Genomic DNA, 19054 nt, shown 5'->3' with positions numbered 1-19054 from the left:
ACCAAACAAATCCCCAGGGCCGGATGAAGTGTTTGCTAGGGTGCTTAAAGAATGCAAAGAGGAGCTTTGTGACCCACTGTCAACCATATTTAATAAATCAATAGAGTCAGGCAGAGTGCCAGAGTTTTGGAAAGTTGCTAATGTGATACCAGTTTTTAAGAAAGGAGATAGATCACTTGCGTCTAACTATCGACCAATTAGCCTAACGTCTATTGTGGGAAAGTTACTCGAATCTATAATAGCAAATAAAATTCGTCTTCATCTTGAAAAACATAAATTAATAATTGAGTCGCAACATGGTTTTATAAATGGCCGTTCATGTTTAACAAATTTGTTATCTTTTTATTCTAGCATTGTTGAGGCAGTTGATAGTGGTAAGGATTGCGATGTTGTATACCTTGACTTTAGCAAAGCTTTTGATACAGTGCCACATGAAAGACTGATTAAAAAAATAGAGTCTCATGGTATTGGGGGTGCTATATTAAGCTGGATTAGGGCATGGCTATACCAAAGGAAACAGAGAGTTAGTATTAATGGAATCAAGTCAGAGTGGGAAAATGTTGTAAGTGGAGTGCCTCAAGGCTCTGTCCTGGGACCTCTGTTGTTTATAATATATATAAATGATTTAGATTCAGGTTTGAGTAGCAACATTTGCAAATTTGCCGATGATACGAAAATCGGTAGGGAAATTAATTCGGAGGAGGACTCACTATCACTTCAAGTTGATCTAGATAGGGTTTTGAAATGGTCAAAGGATTGGCAGATGCAGTTTAATGCTGATAAATGTAAAGTTCTGAGGTTAGGTAATGATGATAGAGTTACAAGATACGAGCTAGATGGTGTTGTGATTGCGAAGTCGGATTGCGAAAGGGATCTGGGAGTTATGATTAGTAAGAATTTAAAACAAAAGGATCAATGCATAAATGTTCGTAATAAGGCAAATAGGACACTTGGATTTATTAATCGCAGCGTTAGTAACAAGACACCTGGTGTGGTTCTCAAGCTATATCTTGCTCTAGTTAGGCCCCATTTAGATTATGCAGTTCAGTTTTGGTCGCCATATTATAGAATGGATATAAATTCACTTGAACGTGTCCAGCGTAGGATGACTAAGTTAATTCCCCAAATTAGAAATCTTTCATATGAAGAAAGATTAACAAAGCTTAAGAAGAACATAAGAAGAACATAAGAACAAAGGTAACTGCAGAAGGCCTATTGGCCCATACGAGGCAGCTCCTATTCTATAACCACCCAATCCCACTCATATACTTGTCCAACCCGTGCTTGAAACAATCGAGGGACCCCACCTCCACAATGTTACGCGGCAATTGGTTCCACAAATCAACAACCCTGTTACTGAACCAGTATTTACCCAAGTCATTCCTAAATCTAAACTTATCCAATTTATATCCATTGTTTCGTGTTCTGTCCTGTGTTGATACTTTTAATACCCTATTAATATCCCCCCGGTTATGTCCATTCATCCACTTGTAAACCTCTATCATGTCACCCCTAACTCTTCGCCTTTCCAGTGAATGCAACTTAAGCTTTGTTAATCTTTCTTCATATGAAAGATTTCTAATTTGGGGAATTAACTTAGTCATCCTACGCTGGACACGTTCAAGTGAATTTATATCCATTCTATAATATGGCGACCAAAACTGAACTGCATAATCTAAATGGGGCCTAACTAGAGCAAGATATAGCTTGAGAACCACACCAGGTGTCTTGTTACTAACGCTGCGATTAATAAATCCAAGTGTCCGATTTGCCTTATTACGAACATTTATGCATTGATCCTTTTGTTTTAAATTCTTACTAATCATAACTCCCAGATCCCTTTCGCAATCCGACTTCGCAATCACAACACCATCTAGCTCGTATCTTGTAACTCTATCATCATTACCTAACCTCAGAACTTTACATTTATCAGCATTAAACTGCATCTGCCAATCCTTTGACCATTTCAAAACCCTATCTAGATCAACTTGAAGTGATAGTGAGTCCTCCTCCGAATTAATTTCCCTACCGATTTTCGTATCATCGGCAAATTTGCAAATGTTGCTACTCAAACCTGAATCTAAATCATTTATATATATTATAAACAACAGAGGTCCCAGGACAGAGCCTTGAGGCACTCCACTTACAACATTTTCCCACTCTGACTTGATTCCATTTATACTAACTCTCTGTTTCCTTTGGTATAGCCATGCCCTAATCCAGCTTAATATAGCACCCCCAATACCATGAGACTCTATTTTTTTAATCAGTCTTTCATGTGGCACTGTATCAAAAGCTTTGCTAAAGTCAAGGTATACAACATCGCAATCCTTACCACTATCAACTGCCTCAACAATGCTAGAATAAAAAGATAACAAATTTGTTAAACATGAACGGCCATTTATAAAACCATGTTGCGACTCAATTATTAATTTATGTTTTTCAAGATGAAGACGAATTTTATTTGCTATTATAGATTCGAGTAACTTTCCCACAATAGACGTTAGGCTAATTGGTCGATAGTTAGACGCAAGTGATCTATCTCCTTTCTTAAAAACTGGTATCACATTAGCAACTTTCCAAAACTCTGGCACTCTGCCTGACTCTATTGATTTATTAAATATGGTTGACAGTGGGTCACAAAGCTCCTCTTTGCATTTTAAGTTGCATTTTAAGTTTTAAGTTAAAGCTTAAGTTGCATTCACTGGAAAGGCGAAGAGTTAGGGGTGACATGATAGAGGTTTACAAGTGGATGAATGGACATAACCGGGGGGATATTAATAGGGTATTAAAAGTATCAACACAGGACAGAACACGAAACAATGGATATAAATTGGATAAGTTTAGATTTAGGAAAGACTTGGGTAAATACTGGTTCAGTAACAGGGTTGTTGATTTGTGGAACCAATTGCCGCGTAACATTGTGGAGGTGGGGTCCCTCGATTGTTTCAAGCACGGGTTGGACAAGTATATGAGTGGGATTGGGTGGTTATAGAATAGGAGCTGCCTCGTATGGGCCAATAGGCCTTCTGCAGTTACCTTTGTTCTTATGTTCTTATGTTTTGATGAAAAATAATACAACACAACAAGTGACAATAGAGGAAATATAGATGTAGCACAGAAACTGGACACAGGTATGTATATAACCTGCTATGGTAAGATTATAATGTGAAATGTTAAAGGAATAAATTTCAATTTTAGGTCTGGGGAAATTATAAAAATTATATTGTGCAAATCCTTAACTGCTACTAAAACAATAATTTCTTACTTCTCTGGACTTGGATTTACCAATAATACTCTAGTAGCACAGTTAATACTCAATGAAATTACTGTGAGAAGCAGTAATGTTGAAAATGACTCAGAGAAACTGTGGGAGTGGAGTATGTAGCCAGCTCCAATATTTAAAGTCACTGAATGGTTAATTCATAAGATATAAGAACATAAGAACATAAGAACAAAGGTAACTGCAGAAGGCCTATTGGCCCATACGAGGCAGCTCCTATTCTATAACCACCCAATCCCACTCATATACTTGTCCAACCCGTGCTTGAAACAATCGAGGGACCCCACCTCCACAATGTTACGCGGCAATTGGTTCCACAAATCAACAACCCTGTTACTGAACCAGTATTTACCCAAGTCTTTCCTAAATCTAAACTTATCCAATTTATATCCATTGTTTCGTGTTCTGTCCTGTGTTGATACTTTTAATACCCTATTAATATCCCCCCGGTTATGTCCATTCATCCACTTGTAAACCTCTATCATGTCACCCCTAACTCTTCGCCTTTCCAGTGAATGCAACTTAAGCTTTGTTAATCTTTCTTCATATGAAAGATTTCTAATTTGGGGAATTAACTTAGTCATCCTACGCTGGACACGTTCAAGTGAATTTATATCCATTCTATAATATGGCGACCAAAACTGAACTGCATAATCTAAATGGGGCCTAACTAGAGCAAGATATAGCTTGAGAACCACACCAGGTGTCTTGTTACTAACGCTGCGATTAATAAATCCAAGTGTCCGATTTGCCTTATTACGAACATTTATGCATTGATCCTTTTGTTTTAAATTCTTACTAATCATAACTCCCAGATCCCTTTCGCAATCCGACTTCGCAATCACAACACCATCTAGCTTGTATCTTGTAACTCTATCATCATTACCTAACCTCAGAACTTTACATTTATCAGCATTAAACTGCATCTGCCAATCCTTTGACCATTTCAAAACCCTATCTAGATCAACTTGAAGTGATAGTGAGTCCTCCTCCGAATTAATTTCCCTACCGATTTTCGTATCATCGGCAAATTTGCAAATGTTGCTACTCAAACCTGAATCTAAATCATTTATATATATTATAAACAACAGAGGTCCCAGGACAGAGCCTTGAGGCACTCCACTTACAACATTTTCCCACTCTGACTTGATTCCATTTATACTAACTCTCTGTTTCCTTTGGTATAGCCATGCCCTAATCCAGCTTAATATAGCACCCCCAATACCATGAGACTATTTTTTTAATCAGTCTTTCATGTGGCACTGTATCAAAAGCTTTGCTAAAGTCAAGGTATACAACATCGCAATCCTTACCACTATCAACTGCCTCAACAATGCTAGAATAAAAAGATAACAAATTTGTTAAACATGAACGGCCATTTATAAAACCATGTTGCGACTCAATTATTAATTTATGTTTTTCAAGATGAAGACGAATTTTATTTGCTATTATAGATTCGAGTAACTTTCCCACAATAGACGTTAGGCTAATTGGTCGATAGTTAGACGCAAGTGATCTATCTCCTTTCTTAAAAACTGGTATCACATTAGCAACTTTCCAAAACTCTGGCACTCTGCCTGACTCTATTGATTTATTAAATATGGTTGACAGTGGGTCACAAAGCTCCTCTTTGCATTCTTTAAGCACCCTAGCAAACACTTCATCCGGCCCTGGGGATTTGTTTGGTTTGAGTTTTACTATTTGTTTAAGAACATCCTCCCTGGTAACTGCTAAACTCGTCAACCTGTCCTCGTCCCCACCCACATAGACTTGTTCGGCTGAAGGCATATTGTTAAGTTCCTCTTTAGTAAATACAGATACAAAATATTTATTAAAAATACTACTCATCTCTTCATCTCTATCTGTTATTTGACCTGTCTCAGTTTTTAATGGACCTATCCTTTCCCTAGTCTTAGTACGATATAACTGAAAAAACCCTTTAGGATTTGTCTTTGCTTGCCCTGCTATGCGAACTTCATAGTTTCTTTTTGCTTTCCTTATCTCTTTTTTAACATTTCTAACCAGTTGTACGAATTCCTGTTCTAAAGTGACCTCCCCATTTTTAATCCTTTTGTACCAAGCTCTCTTTTTACCTATAAGGTTCTTCAAATTCTTTGTTATCCACTTTGGGTCATTAGTATACGATCTATTCAATTTGTATGGTATACTACGTTCCTGTGCTTTGTTTAGAATATTCTTAAATAAGTTATATATTGAATCCACATCGAAATCCCCATTTAAGTCACCTATCGCTGGGTTCATGTCTCGCTCCAAGACCGGCCCACACCCCATACCCAAGCCTTTCCAATCAATTTGACCCAAAAAATTTCTTAGGCTATTAAAATCAGCTTTTCGAAAATCTGGCACTTTAACAGAATTTTCTCCTACTGGTCTATTCCATTCTATGCTAAATCTGATTTCTTTGTGATCACTGCTCCCTAGCTCACTCCCTATTTCGATGTCATTAATTTGCGTTTCCCTGTTAGTTAACACTAAATCTAAAATATTATTTTCCCGTGTTGGTTCCTTAATGTGTTGCGTAAGAAAGCAATCGTCAATTAATTCTAGAAAATCTTCTGCTTCACTATTCCCTGTTTTGTTCAACCAGTTTATTCCGCTAAAATTAAAGTCACCCATGACATAAATACTGTTAGATCTAGATGCTCTAGATATTTCATCCCATAGATGCTTTGCTTCCATTCTGTCTAAATTTGGTGGCCTATATATTACTCCTATTATAATATTATTAGCTTTTTCGTTTAATTCAATCCAAATAGTTTCTGTGTGTGGCTCTGTTTTGATTCCCTCTTTGAGACTACATTTCAAATTGTCCCTAACATATATGGCTACTCCACCTCCTCGTCTAATATATCTATCTGTGTGAAATAGTTTAAATCCATATATTTGATATTCAGCTAATAGTTCTCTATTTTCTACATTCATCCACGTTTCGGTAAGTGCAATAATATCTATTTTTTCTGTGCAGACAAGAGCATTTAATTCGTTAATTTTATTTCTTAGACTTCTACTGTTAGTGTAATATACCCTAAGTGAATTGTTATTTTGCGGACCTTCTCTTTCCCTGATCGTTTTGCCAATTCCTTTCTCCCACAAACACATACTTTTATTACCTCCTTCCTCCAAATCAATTCCCATACCTCTATCTACTAACAGTTTAAACCCAAACAAACCCCTCTAACCACTTCTTCTAGCGAGTTCGCAACAGCAACAACCCCAGCTCTCGATAGATGCACCCCATCACGAGCATACATTTCATTTCTTCCATAGAAGTGTTCCCAGTTGTCTATGAAAGATATTGCATTTGATTTGCAATATCTTTCCAGCCGGCAATTGACACCAAGTGCCCTCGATATCCATTCATTTCCCACTCCCTTTCTTGGAAGAATGCCACATATGATCGGGATTCCTCCCTTGCTCCTAACTAACTCTATGGCTGTTTTATACCTCTGAATCAGTTCCTCACTCCTGACTCGACCAACATCATTTCCTCCCACGCTAATGCAAATAATGGGATTGTTCCCATTACCAGCCATAATATCATTCATGTTGTTTATAATATCACCAATGCCAGCTCCGGGATAGCAAACCCTTAACCTGTTCCCCCTATCTCTAGCACAAAACGTTCTATCCAAATACCTTATCTGGGAATCTCCCACAACTAATGTTTGCTTAGGTACTTCCTTTACTTTCTGAGGGGCCTGCGCTTCCTTTCTCTTCGTTGCTTTCCCTTTTGCGCGATCCACAGTCTCTCCACAGCACTCGTCCTCCAAAACGTCAAATGAATTTGAAGTTGCTATGGCGTTTGAAGGCGGCTTTATCAAAGTCTTCTTAAGGCCCCTGTCTTTCGCAACTCTCCAAGACGAGGTCCCTTTACTGCTGGTCTCCTCCTTCGTTACTTCTCGTTGTTTTTTAAGCTGACGCACCTCCTCCCGCAGAGAGTCCAACTCTGTCCTCAGGGCTCCCACTAGAGTCACCAGGTCCTTCACTACAACTTCCATATTGCTATGAGACTTCCATATTGCTATGAGATATATTGTGGATATATTTACGTTAAACCTCTTTAAAACATAGCACACGAAGTCTTAGCTCTTAATTACTTAGCTCATTGCTGCAGGATTTGCAATCAAACACTGGCCAACACGAAAAACGGCGACAAGGCATGTGAAGAGGCACATGCACGGTTTGTTTACAATTGGTGCGGCGGCAGGCAGCGCTCCAAGCGGTAGTACGCAAAGCTCTGGTGCAACCCCACACTGGAATTGATGTTGGGAGCGCGACGATAAACGCTGAGACGACGATATTGTGTCGATGGCGGTAGAGGAAACACGATTTGCTAGGCAGGAGTTCACACCAGAGTGATATAGCAGGGGGCTGTGGCGATGATGAGAGGTGGCGAGGTGTGTGTGAGCTGGTGGCAACACTAGCCAGATGTTTGCAGTCCACCAAATATTCTCAAATATCTGTACAACACACACGATGATAAGTTGATACTTGCGACGATGACTGGCAACGATTGCAGTAGCTTGAACACTCACAAGATTTGATGCTGTCGGCTTGGGTGATGATTGTGGTGGTGGCACAGGTTTCAAGATAGCGAGAGAAATTAAAAAATTGCTGGCGGCGAATTACTCTCCCCTCCCTGATGAAAGTTCGTTCTCACTTGTAAATATTGCGCCTTACTTCTGAAATCGTCGACCTAGAGTAGTGGCTGATGGTAGGACCCCGGACTGGCACAATAGATGAGGCATGGGTGGCAGGATGGCGGCTTATGGCGGTGAGAGCTGGAACACATGGCGATCTGCGTACTTGGACTTTCGTTTCCCAGAAAATTAATTCTGGATCCCACAGCGGCTACCAGTATTAGTTACCTTCTTGACGTATAGTCGTTCTTACTGTGTAGTAGAGCATACACGATTGATGACTTCAGCAGTTTATTGAGAAAGGTAACAAGTTGAATATCTGGACTGCCGAGGTCCCACCTAACTAAGGTCTGTGAGAATACTGACTGCTCGGTAGAACAACTAGTACTCTATGGAGAAAGACGTCAGAGGTTTACTTGAGTGTGATTAGCTATATCCCAACCGTCGTACAACTTGAATTCTAGAACATCACTCATATCACCTCCCCTCCACCACTCACATCACCTCGCCTCCACCACTCACATCACCTCGCCTCCACCACTCACATCCCCTCGCCTATACCACTCACATCATCTCGCAACCAATACTCACATCACCTCGCTCCCACTACTCACATCTCCTCGCCTCCATTACTTTATCACCTCGTCTCTAAAACTCACATCACATCGCCTCCACCACTCACATCACGTAGCCTCCAAAACTCACATCACCTCGCCTCCCCCACTCTCATCGACTCGCTTCCACCACTCACATCACCTCGCCTCCACTACTCACAATACCTCGCCGCAACCACTCACATCACATAGCCTCCACCATTCACATCACCTCGCCTCCACCACTCAGATCACATCGCCTCCACCACTCACATCACCTAGCCTCCACAACTCACATCACCTCGCCCCTACTACTCATTTCACCTCGCCTCCACCACTCACATCACGTAGCCTCCAAAACTCACATCACCTCGCTTCCACCACTAACATCTCTCCTCTCCTCCACAACTAACATCACTTCGCCTCCCCCACTCACATCACCTCGCCTCCACCACTCAGATCACATCGCCTCCCCCCACTAACATCACTTCGCCTGCACTACTCACATCACCTCGCCTCCACCACTCACATCACCTCGCCTCCACCACTCACATCACCTCGCCTCCACCACTCTCATCACTTCGCCTCCACCATTCACATCACCTCGCCTCCACCACTAACATCACTTCGCCACCAATACTCACATCATCTCGCGTCCACTTCTCACATCACCTCGCCTCCACCACTTACATCACCTCGCCTCCACCACTCACATCACCTTGCTTCCACTACTCATATCACCTCGCCTCCAATCACTTCGCCTCCACTACTCACATCACCTCGCCTCCACTACTCACATCACCTCGCCTCCACCACTCACATCACCTCGCCTCCACTACTCACATCACTTCGCTTCCACCACTCACATCACCTCGCCTCCAATACTCCAATCACTTCGCCTCCACTACTCACATCACCTCGCCTCCACTACTCACATCACCTCGCCTCCACCACTCACATCACCTCGCCTCCACTACTCACATCACCTCGCCTCCACCACTCACATCACCTCGCCTCCAATACTCCAATCACTTCGCTTCCACCACTCACATCACCTCGCCTCCACTACTCACATCACTTCGCTTCCACCACTCACATCACCTCGCCTCCACTACTCACATCACCTCCATCACTCACAACATTGGATCCGTTCCTGCTAGCTACAGAAGCTGCTCTCTCAATTATATTAATGGTGGCCATGTTGTTTCTGTCATATTCCTGACTGGATCTTCTGTCGTTTGGTGGGGGTTATATATGACTACTACTATAATTTTTGGTCCACTAATTGCTATGGTATCTGATTTGTAGTCACTGAAATCTTCAGTCCTGAATACACTTTTCTTCAAAACTCCAGCCTTTTCTTATCAGCAAAGGTACCCTACCTCCTCCTCTCCCTTCTCTCACTTTTCTCATTACATAGTAGTCCTGTGGAAACACTGCAGTTGTTGTGGCTTTCGTTAGCTTTGTTTCTGTGAGTGCTATTATGTCTGGATTTTCTGAACACAGTGTTCAATTCCCAAGTGAGGTCACTGAGTGAGGTTCTTTAAATGCCTCTTTCTCTAACCAGATTACTATTATATCCTATTATTGAATGAGAATGCATTAGTGATTACGATATATTTTATTAACCTTGCACAATGTTGTAGACGTCAGAGAGGCATTTGACAGTCTCCACAAGCACTTACCTCCCACAAGCACAGCTAGGCGAGTTTCACGGCGGGTCTCCTCTCGTCCAGCGTTGTGTTGCCACTCCAAATTGGTTTCTTTACTCCAGTTGTTCTATCGTTTGCGAGGTTACCATGGCACGTTGCACCCTGCTTGTTGTTCACTGCGTGAGACCAAATACTAAGATCTAGCCTCCATATCATTGCAATGTTCTGACTATTTGACATATATTCGCGGACCCCACTAACACGTGTGCCTCCCCGCACACAGCCTACTACTGTGCGTGTGTGTGTGTGTGTGTGTGTGTGTGTGTGTGTATGTGTGTGTGTGTGTGTGTGTGTGTGTGTGTGTGTGTGTGTGTGTGTGTGTGTGTGTGTGTGTGTGTGTGTGTGTGTGTGTGTGTGTGTACTCACCTAGTTGTACTCACCTAGTTGTGTTTGCGGGGGTTGAGCTCTGGCTCTTTGGTCCCGCCTCTCAACCGTCAATCAACAGGTGTTCAGATTCATGAGCCTATCGGGCTCTGTCATATCTACACTTGAAACTGTGTATGGAGTCAGCCTCCACCACATCACTTCCTAATGCATTCCATTTGTCAACCACTCTGACACTAAAAAAGTTCTTTCTAATATCTCTGTGGCTCATTTGGGCACTCAGTTTCCACCTGTGTCCCCTTGTGCGTGTTCCCCTTGTGTTAAATAGACTGTCTTTATCTACCTTATCAATCCCCTTCAGAATCTTGAATGTGGTGATCATGTCCCCCCTAACTCTTCTGTCTTCCAGCGAAGTGAGGTTTAATTCCCGTAGTCTCTCCTCGTAGCTCATACCTCTCAGCTCGGGTACTAGTCTGGTGGCAAACCTTTGAACCTTTTCCAGTTTAGTCTTATCCTTGACTAGATATGGACTCCATGCTGGGGCTGCATACTCCAGGATTGGCCTGACATATGTGGTATACAAAGTTCTGAATGATTCTTTACACAAGTTTCTGAATGCCGTTCGTATGTTGGCCAGCCTGGCATATGCCGCTGATGTTATCCGCTTGATATGTGCTGCAGGAGACAGGTCTGGCGTGATATCAACCCCCAAGTCTTTTTCCTTCTCTGACTCCTGAAGAATTTCCTCTCCCAGATGATACCTTGTATCTGGCCTCCTGCTCCCTACACCTATCTTCATTACATTACATTTGGTTGGGTTAAACTCTAACAACCATTTGTTCGACCATTCCTTCAGCTTGTCTAGGTCTTCTTGAAGCCTCAAACAGTCCTCGTCTGTTTTAATCCTTCTCATAATTTTAGCATCGTCCGCAAACATTGAGAGAAATGAATCGATACCCTCCGGGAGATCATTTACATATATCAGAAACAAGATAGGACCGAGTACAGAGCCCTGTGGGACTCCACTAGTGACTTCACGCCAATCGGAGGTCTCACCCCTCACCGTAACTCTCTGCTTCCTATTGCTTAGATACTCCCTTATCCACTGGAGCACCTTACCAGCTACACCTGCCTGTCTCTCCAGCTTATGTACCAGCCTCTTATGCGGTACTGTGTCAAAGGCTTTCCGACAATCCAAGAAAATGCAGTCCGCCCAGCCCTCTCTTTCTTGCTTAATCTGTGTCACCTGATCGTAGAATTCTATCAAGCCTGTAAGGCAAGATTTACCCTCCCTGAATCCATGTTGGCGATTTGTCACGAAGTCCCTTCTCTCCAGATGTGTTACCAGGTTTTTTCTCACGATCTTCTCCATCACCTTGCATGGTATACAAGTCAAGGACACTGGCCTGTAGTTCAGTGCCTCTTGTCTGTCGCCCTTTTTGTATATTGGGACCACATTCGCCGTCTTCCATATTTCTGGTAGGTCTCCCGTCTCTAGTGACTTACTATACACTATGGAGAGTGGCAGGCAAAGTGCCTCTGCACACTCTTTCAGTACCCATGGTGAGATCCCATCTGGACCAACAGCCTTTCTAACATCCAGATCCAGCAGGTGTCTCTTGACCTCCTCTCTCGTAATTTCGAACTCCTCCAAGGCCGCTTGGTTTACCTCCCTTTCTCCTAGCACAGTGACCTCACCCTGTTCTATTGTGAAGACCTCCTGGAACCTCTTGTTGAGTTCCTCACACACCTCTCTGTCATTCTCTGTATACCTGTCCTCGCCTGTTCTAAGTTTCAATACCTGTTCTTTCACTGTTGTTTTCCTTCTGATGTGACTGTGGAGTAGCTTTGGTTCGGTCTTGGCTTTGTTTGCTATATCATTTTCAAAATTTTTCTCTGCTTCTCTTCTCACCCTGACGTACTCATTCCTGGTTCTCTGGTATCTCTCTCTGCTTTCTGGTGTTCTGTTATTCCGGAAGTTCCTCCACGCCTTTTTGTTCAGTTTCTTCGCTTCCATACATGCCCTATTATACCATGGATTCTTCTGTTGCTTCTCGGATTTTTCCCTTTGGGCCGGGATGAACCTGTTTACTGCCTCCTGACACTTTTGGGTAACATAGTCCATCATACCCTGTACAGACTTGTCTCTGAGGTCTGTGTCCCAAGGTATTTCACTTAGGAAACTTCTCATCTGTTCGTAATTCCCCTTTCGGTATGCCAGCCTTTTGATTCCTAGTTCTTTTTGGGGGGAGATAAGTCCTAGCTCTACCAGGTACTCAAAGTTCAATACACTGTGGTCACTCATTCCCAAGGGCGCTTCCATCTTAACTTCCCTTATATCCCATTCATTTAGGGTAAATATCAAATCAAGCATTGCTGGTTCATCTTCTCCTCTCATTCTTGTTGGTTCTTTGGTGTGCTGGCTTAGAAAGTTTCTTGTTGCCACGTCCAGCAGCTTAGCTCTCCATGTTTCTGGTCCTCCATGCAGGTCTCTGTTCTTCCAATCTATCTTCCCATGGTTGAAGTCTCCCATAATTAGTAGTCCAGATCCATTCCTGCTAGCAACAGAAGCTGCTCTTTCTATTATGTTAATGGTGGCCATGTTGTTTCTATCATATTCCTGTCTAGGTCTTCTGTCATTTGGTGGTGGATTATATATGACTGCGACTATAATTTTTTTCCCTCCATTTGTTACAGTACCTGCTATGTAGTCACTGAAACCTTCGCAGCCCTGAATATCCATCTCCTCAAAATCCCAGCCTTGTCTTACCAGCAGAGCTACACCACCCCCACCTCTTCCTTCCCTCTCTTTCCTCATAACATAATAGTCCTGTGGGAACACTGCATTTGTTATCGTTTTCGTGATCTTTGTTTCTGTGAGGGCTATTATGTCTGGGTTTTCCTCTAGTACCAGTTCTCCAAGCTCATTTGCTTTATTTGTAATTCCATCTATGTTTGTGTACATCGCTTTGAGGCTCACTTTCTTCTGCCCCTTCTCAAATCGCCTCCTTGGTGAGTGTTCTGCTGGTGGGGGAGGCTGCTCCATGGGTGTGAGAACCTGTGAGGTGGATAACAGGGTCTCAGAGGATACTGGGATGAGGGGCGGGGGATCCAGTGAAGGGGGAGGGACAGGGAGGGTATGGGGTGAAAGGGGAGGGAGGACGGGAAGGAAAGGGGGGGAGGGAGGACTCGGGAGGAGGGGAGGGTAGAAGGGTGGGGATTGGGTGTGGGGGGAGGGAGATTTTGCTGAACATTTGAGTGGGGGCAGGGAGGGTTTGGGGTAGGGGGTTTTTCTATGCAGTGGAGGGAGGCGGGGTTGTCCTCCCTTCTGGTGTTACTGGGTAGCTGGTTGTGGGTTCCCCCCCTCGCCTCTGGGGATGTTGGGTTGGGAGCTGTGACTTCCTGGTTTTCCCCTCTCGCCCTGCGCCTCTTCCTTGCTTCTGCCGCCACGGCTCTCTCCTCCCTTGTCATGTCTCTCTGGAGGAATACATTTTTTAATTTTCCCACGTTTTTCAGGGAGCTCTTCCTTGATAGGATCTTCTCCTTTGTGTTCTCGTTTGCAAACACTATCTTTATCATTCGGTCTCGGTCTTTGTTGTACCGGCCTAGCCTGAAAACCTTCTCAATGCTATGCTCAGCCCCTTCCATGTCTAGTGCCTTTAGTACTTCATTCACTGCTGCTTTGTCCTTGTCACTCCACTCTGTCCTATTAGATCCTTCCTGCTCCTTAATACCCACAGCAACCACTGATCTGTTCCTTTCCAGCAGTTGGCTAGTGGAGCGTGCCGCCTCCTGCGAGGTGGCTGCTTTCATGGCCACCTCCATCACTGCAGTCATTACTTCAGAGTTATTTTTTTTTAGTATTTCCGCAAATGTTGCTTTTATTGTGGCATTCTCATCCAGAAAACTATTACCACCTTCTCCCTGGGTGGTTTTCTGATTTTCAGCCTCGATACCATTTTCTTTGAGGGCTCTAATCTCCTCCTTTGCTGCTGTCAGCTCTCTTTTCAGGTTGCTTATTTCGTTCTTCATTTCCTGCATCATTTCTTGCATCTCACTCTTGATGTCCTCCAGAAACTGGGCGAACATTTCCTTCATCTCGTCACCTTGGCTCTTTCCTGTTCCCCTGGGACCTCTGGCTGCCATGCTTGACCCTGTTGGGATGGGGGAGGGAGAGAGAGAGAGAGAGGAAGAGAGAGAGAAAGAGAGAGAGAAAGGGAGTGATAAAGGGAGAGATAAATGGGTGGGTGGGGGGGATCCGACCCTTCCACTGAAGTGAGAAGAAAGTAGAAGGGGAGGGGGGGGGGGAGGAGATGGAGAGAGAGGCGGGAGGGAGAGAGAGGAGAGGGAGAGGGAGAGAGTGGGTGAGGGAGAGAGCGGGTGAGGGAGAGAGCGGGTGAGGGAGAGAGCGGGTGAGGTGTGTGTGTGTGTGTGTGGGCAAAGAGGGAGGGGGAAGGAAAGAGAGGGAGGGAGAGGGGGAGGGAGGGAGAGAGGGAGGGAGAGAGAGAGGGAGAGAGAGAGGGAGGGAGGGAGAGAGTGTGCGTGTGTGTGTGTGTGTGGGTACCCACCTAGTGTTACACACCTAGTTGTGCTTGCGGGGGTTGATATCTGGCTCTTTGATTGCGCCTCTCAATTGTCAATCACCTGATCAACTGAATCCTGGGCATACTGGGCTATATCCTACATAGATGCTTACCACTGAACTTTTTCCACCTTCGTCTTGTATTTGACAAGGTGCGGGTTCCATGCTGGGGCCGCATTCTCCAGGATTGGTCTTATATATATGTGGTATACAAGGTTCTAAATGATTCCTTACACAGGTTCCTGAAGGCAGTTCTGATGTTAGCCAGCCTTGCATATGCCGCAGATGTTATAGTTTTTATGTAGGCTTCAGGAGAGAGGTTTGTTGTGATGTCAACTCTTAGAACTTTCTCTGTCCGTTTCATTACGTACTTCATTTCCCATTCGGTATCCTGAATCTGGCGGCCTGTTTCTCCCGCCTAGTTTCATTACCTTACGTTTACTAGGACTGAACTTTAGTAGCCATTTGTTGGCCCATTCATTCAGTTTGTCTAGATCATCTTGTAGCCTTGTACTATCGTCCTCTGTCTTAATCCTCCTCACTTACCTAGCAGTAAATAAGTACCTAGGATTTAGTCAGCTGCTACGGGATACTTCCTGGGAGTGTGTAACAAAAAGGAGGCCTGGTCGAGGCCCAGGCTGCGGGGACGCTAAGACTCGAAATCATCTCAAGATAACCCACTCTCTTTCTTGCCTGATTTTTGTTGCATGGTCGTAGAATTCAACTAATCAGGGCTGGAAAGTCCTGTGAGGCAGGACTTTCCATCCCTGAACCCATGTTGAAATTGTGTTACAAAGGTCGTTCATTCCAGATGTTCCACTAGCTATTATAGTTAAATCCTCTCCATCAACTTGCATGGTATGCTAGTTAAAGACACTGGCCTGTATTTCAGTGCCTCCTGTCTATCCCCCCCCCTTCTTGTATATCGGGACTACATTAGCCGTCTTCCAGTTTTTTTTAAAATTTCCCTGTTACCAGTGATTTGCTATACACTATGGAGAGTGGTAGATACAGTGCTTCTGCTCCTTTAGGATCTAAGGGGAGATTCCGTCTGGGCCTTATAGCCTTTGTCACATCGAACTCAAGTAAGAGCTTCCTTACATCCCCACTGGTAATCTGTAACTCTTCTATTGGTGCCTGTTAATTATCCCCTATATTATCTCTGGAACTTCTCCTTGCTAATCTAATCTAAAATCCCCAACATCCCGACGGCACTTGGTGGTAAGCTTGGATGTATATTTATACATACCCATATACATAATATATATATACATATATTATATATATATATGTAGTATATGTATATATATATATATATATATATATATATATATATATATATATATATATATATATATTTATATATATATATATATATTATATATATATATATATATTATATATATATATTATATATACATATATATTTATATATATATATTATATATATATTATATATATATATATATATATATATATATATATATATATATATATATATATATATATATATTCAATTACCTACATGTAAAATATCTTCAATAGCAGAACCTTTCAACCATATTATGGTAACAGACGGGTCGTCCAGGACTTGCTGTCGGGATTGGTATGGCTGAGAGATGTGTCTGACAGCCAGGAGAGCCATGAGGTTGCCGGCGTAGCTCTGTGTCAACACCACCGTCACCAGCCCCCACACCACCATCACCACCCGCTCCCACCACCAGTCCGCGGGACCCATGATATCTAGAATCAAAGTTGTAGCATATAATATTTTTCATGAAAAATCTTTTCAGGTTCAGAAATACTATTCAGTTTCATGCGGTTCATTATATTTAGTCTTGTCTTGGATTCCTGATAATGAAATATTTATCACTTACTTACATTTTCTCTATATTTACTGTAACTTTTTATTTACATGTGTTACTCTCCGATCAAATATAATATTAAAATATGGGTTTTAAAGGTTGAATGATTTTAGTTAGTGTGTGGTCTAACCGTACTAACCTTGCAGTAACAACATCCGTATAAAGTCGAGGGTAACCAACAACCAGTTCCCTTGAGCACTCATGTTGCCAGAGAGGCAGTAAGACATTAGAAACACCACGAAAGACAGCACCAGCAGGGTGGCCAAGATGGCCGCCCACACAAGCGGCTCTAGAGGGAACAGGAAGCCCCACGGGTCCACCTCCGCCTGACCTCGAGCACCCATAATCCTAGAGTAGTCAATGAATACTGTCTCTGTGAAGTCAACCACATCTGCTCGGTCTGCACTTATAATGAAGGGGCCAACAGCAAGATCCACTTCCTGCAAAAGCCACAATGAATTCTTCATTTACTTCTCATGACAACTAATTGCATCCTATCATATAAAACCAAATTCCAAAATTTCGAATATAATATAAACATTCCTAAACAAAACAAACTACGAGTATAGATGTACTCCTAAACATAAACAATTTAATATTATTACAATCAAATATTAATAAAAAAATATCCTTATATATATATATATATATATATATATATATATATATATATATATATATATATATATATATATATATATATATATATATATATATATAAGAGCTGCATCATCATCTATATATATATATATATATATATATATATATATATATATATATATATATATATATATATATATATATATATATATATATATATATATATATATATATATATATATATATATATATATATATAGATGATGATGCAGCTCTTATATTTATATATAAGAGCTCTATGCCTAGAAGGGGTACCACCTCTGATGCAAGTGTAGGGGACCCATAGCCTCGGAGAAGAAAATAAAGATTACTCAGAGAAGACCTTGTGGATCCTCACTGAACACTTTGATATTTTCTTCTCCTACCACCCCTATTCTTTTAGTATGTGTGTATATATATCTAACTTTATTTTAAAATTTCATTGCACAAAAAGGGTTACAACATTGGTTACATGCAAGGAACAAGACTACTTGTCACAAGTTGCAGAGCTCCTCCAGCTTCTCAGATAGCGGGCAGGAACCATGGATGCAGTAAGCATTTCCTCTCTGGATCGCCACTCTAAGTCGCTGAAAGAGAAAACTGGCAGCTCTAGGATCTCTAGTGGTTTGAATTAGCTTGGATCCCAACTCCTTAAAAAAACTCGCAGCACTTTTACCCCAGGCACCAAGTGTCTGAGGTAATGAGGACAAAATTTTAGTGTTGATCAAGGTCTCTGTATTTATGTTACTTGGCTGCTTCCCTATGATTGGCAGTTCTTCCTGCCTGTGCAGCACTGAAGTCAATATAGATGTTGGCTAAAGTTGAAACGCAAGTGTAATTTCACTCCAACTGTCTACCATTCTTCCAGGGGGTTTCACCGTGTTCCCGTCTGGGATCATCAAAGGCTATCATGGGATCGACAGGCTCATCACAGGCAGACGGGATCGACATCCCGTCATGGGATCGACAGGATCATCAGAGTTGCGGGAGACATTAGGTAACGGGGCTCTCTCTCTCTCATGGACAACCGGCCGTGGTAAGGCTTCTCTTAATAATGTCGTTAACTTCGTTGTGTCTTGCATGCCATCCTCCTGTCCTTTAGCAGAGAAGACCATGCCGTTCATACCTGTCGGTCGCTGCCTCACTGCAAATACACCTGTATTCGGTGTGGATTGGGGCAGCAAGGCGGAGAGCCACAGCAATTCGAAGGGCCTGCGGTGTGAGACAGGTGCCAGTTGTTGACATTGGTGTTGCTAATAGGAAGTCACTTGCATGGGGAGCTGCTACAGCTCTACAGTGTCATGTGGTGTTGTTGCAGCTTCTAGCAAAGTCTCAGCTTCTTGGTCAGCAATGAGGCGATCCCAGCTGGATTGCTTATGGGCTTCAGAAAGTAGT

At 42.5% G+C, this 19054-nt stretch overlaps 1 protein-coding gene across 1 annotated transcript in view; it reads right to left on the bottom strand.

Annotated features, from left to right (window-relative positions):
• Positions 1–19054, bottom strand: part of LOC123762003 (uncharacterized) — a 276247-nt gene that overhangs the window by 93443 nt on the left and 163750 nt on the right. The window contains 2 exon segments of the mRNA XM_069335682.1: positions 16681–16898; positions 17160–17460. Coding sequence (XP_069191783.1) covers positions 16681–16898; positions 17160–17460 — 519 coding nt within the window.

This window comes from Procambarus clarkii, chromosome 34, assembly GCF_040958095.1.
Source record: "Procambarus clarkii isolate CNS0578487 chromosome 34, FALCON_Pclarkii_2.0, whole genome shotgun sequence".
Taxonomy (NCBI): Eukaryota; Metazoa; Arthropoda; class Malacostraca; order Decapoda; family Cambaridae; genus Procambarus; species Procambarus clarkii.
This window is presented reverse-complemented; position numbering and strand designations above follow the sequence as displayed.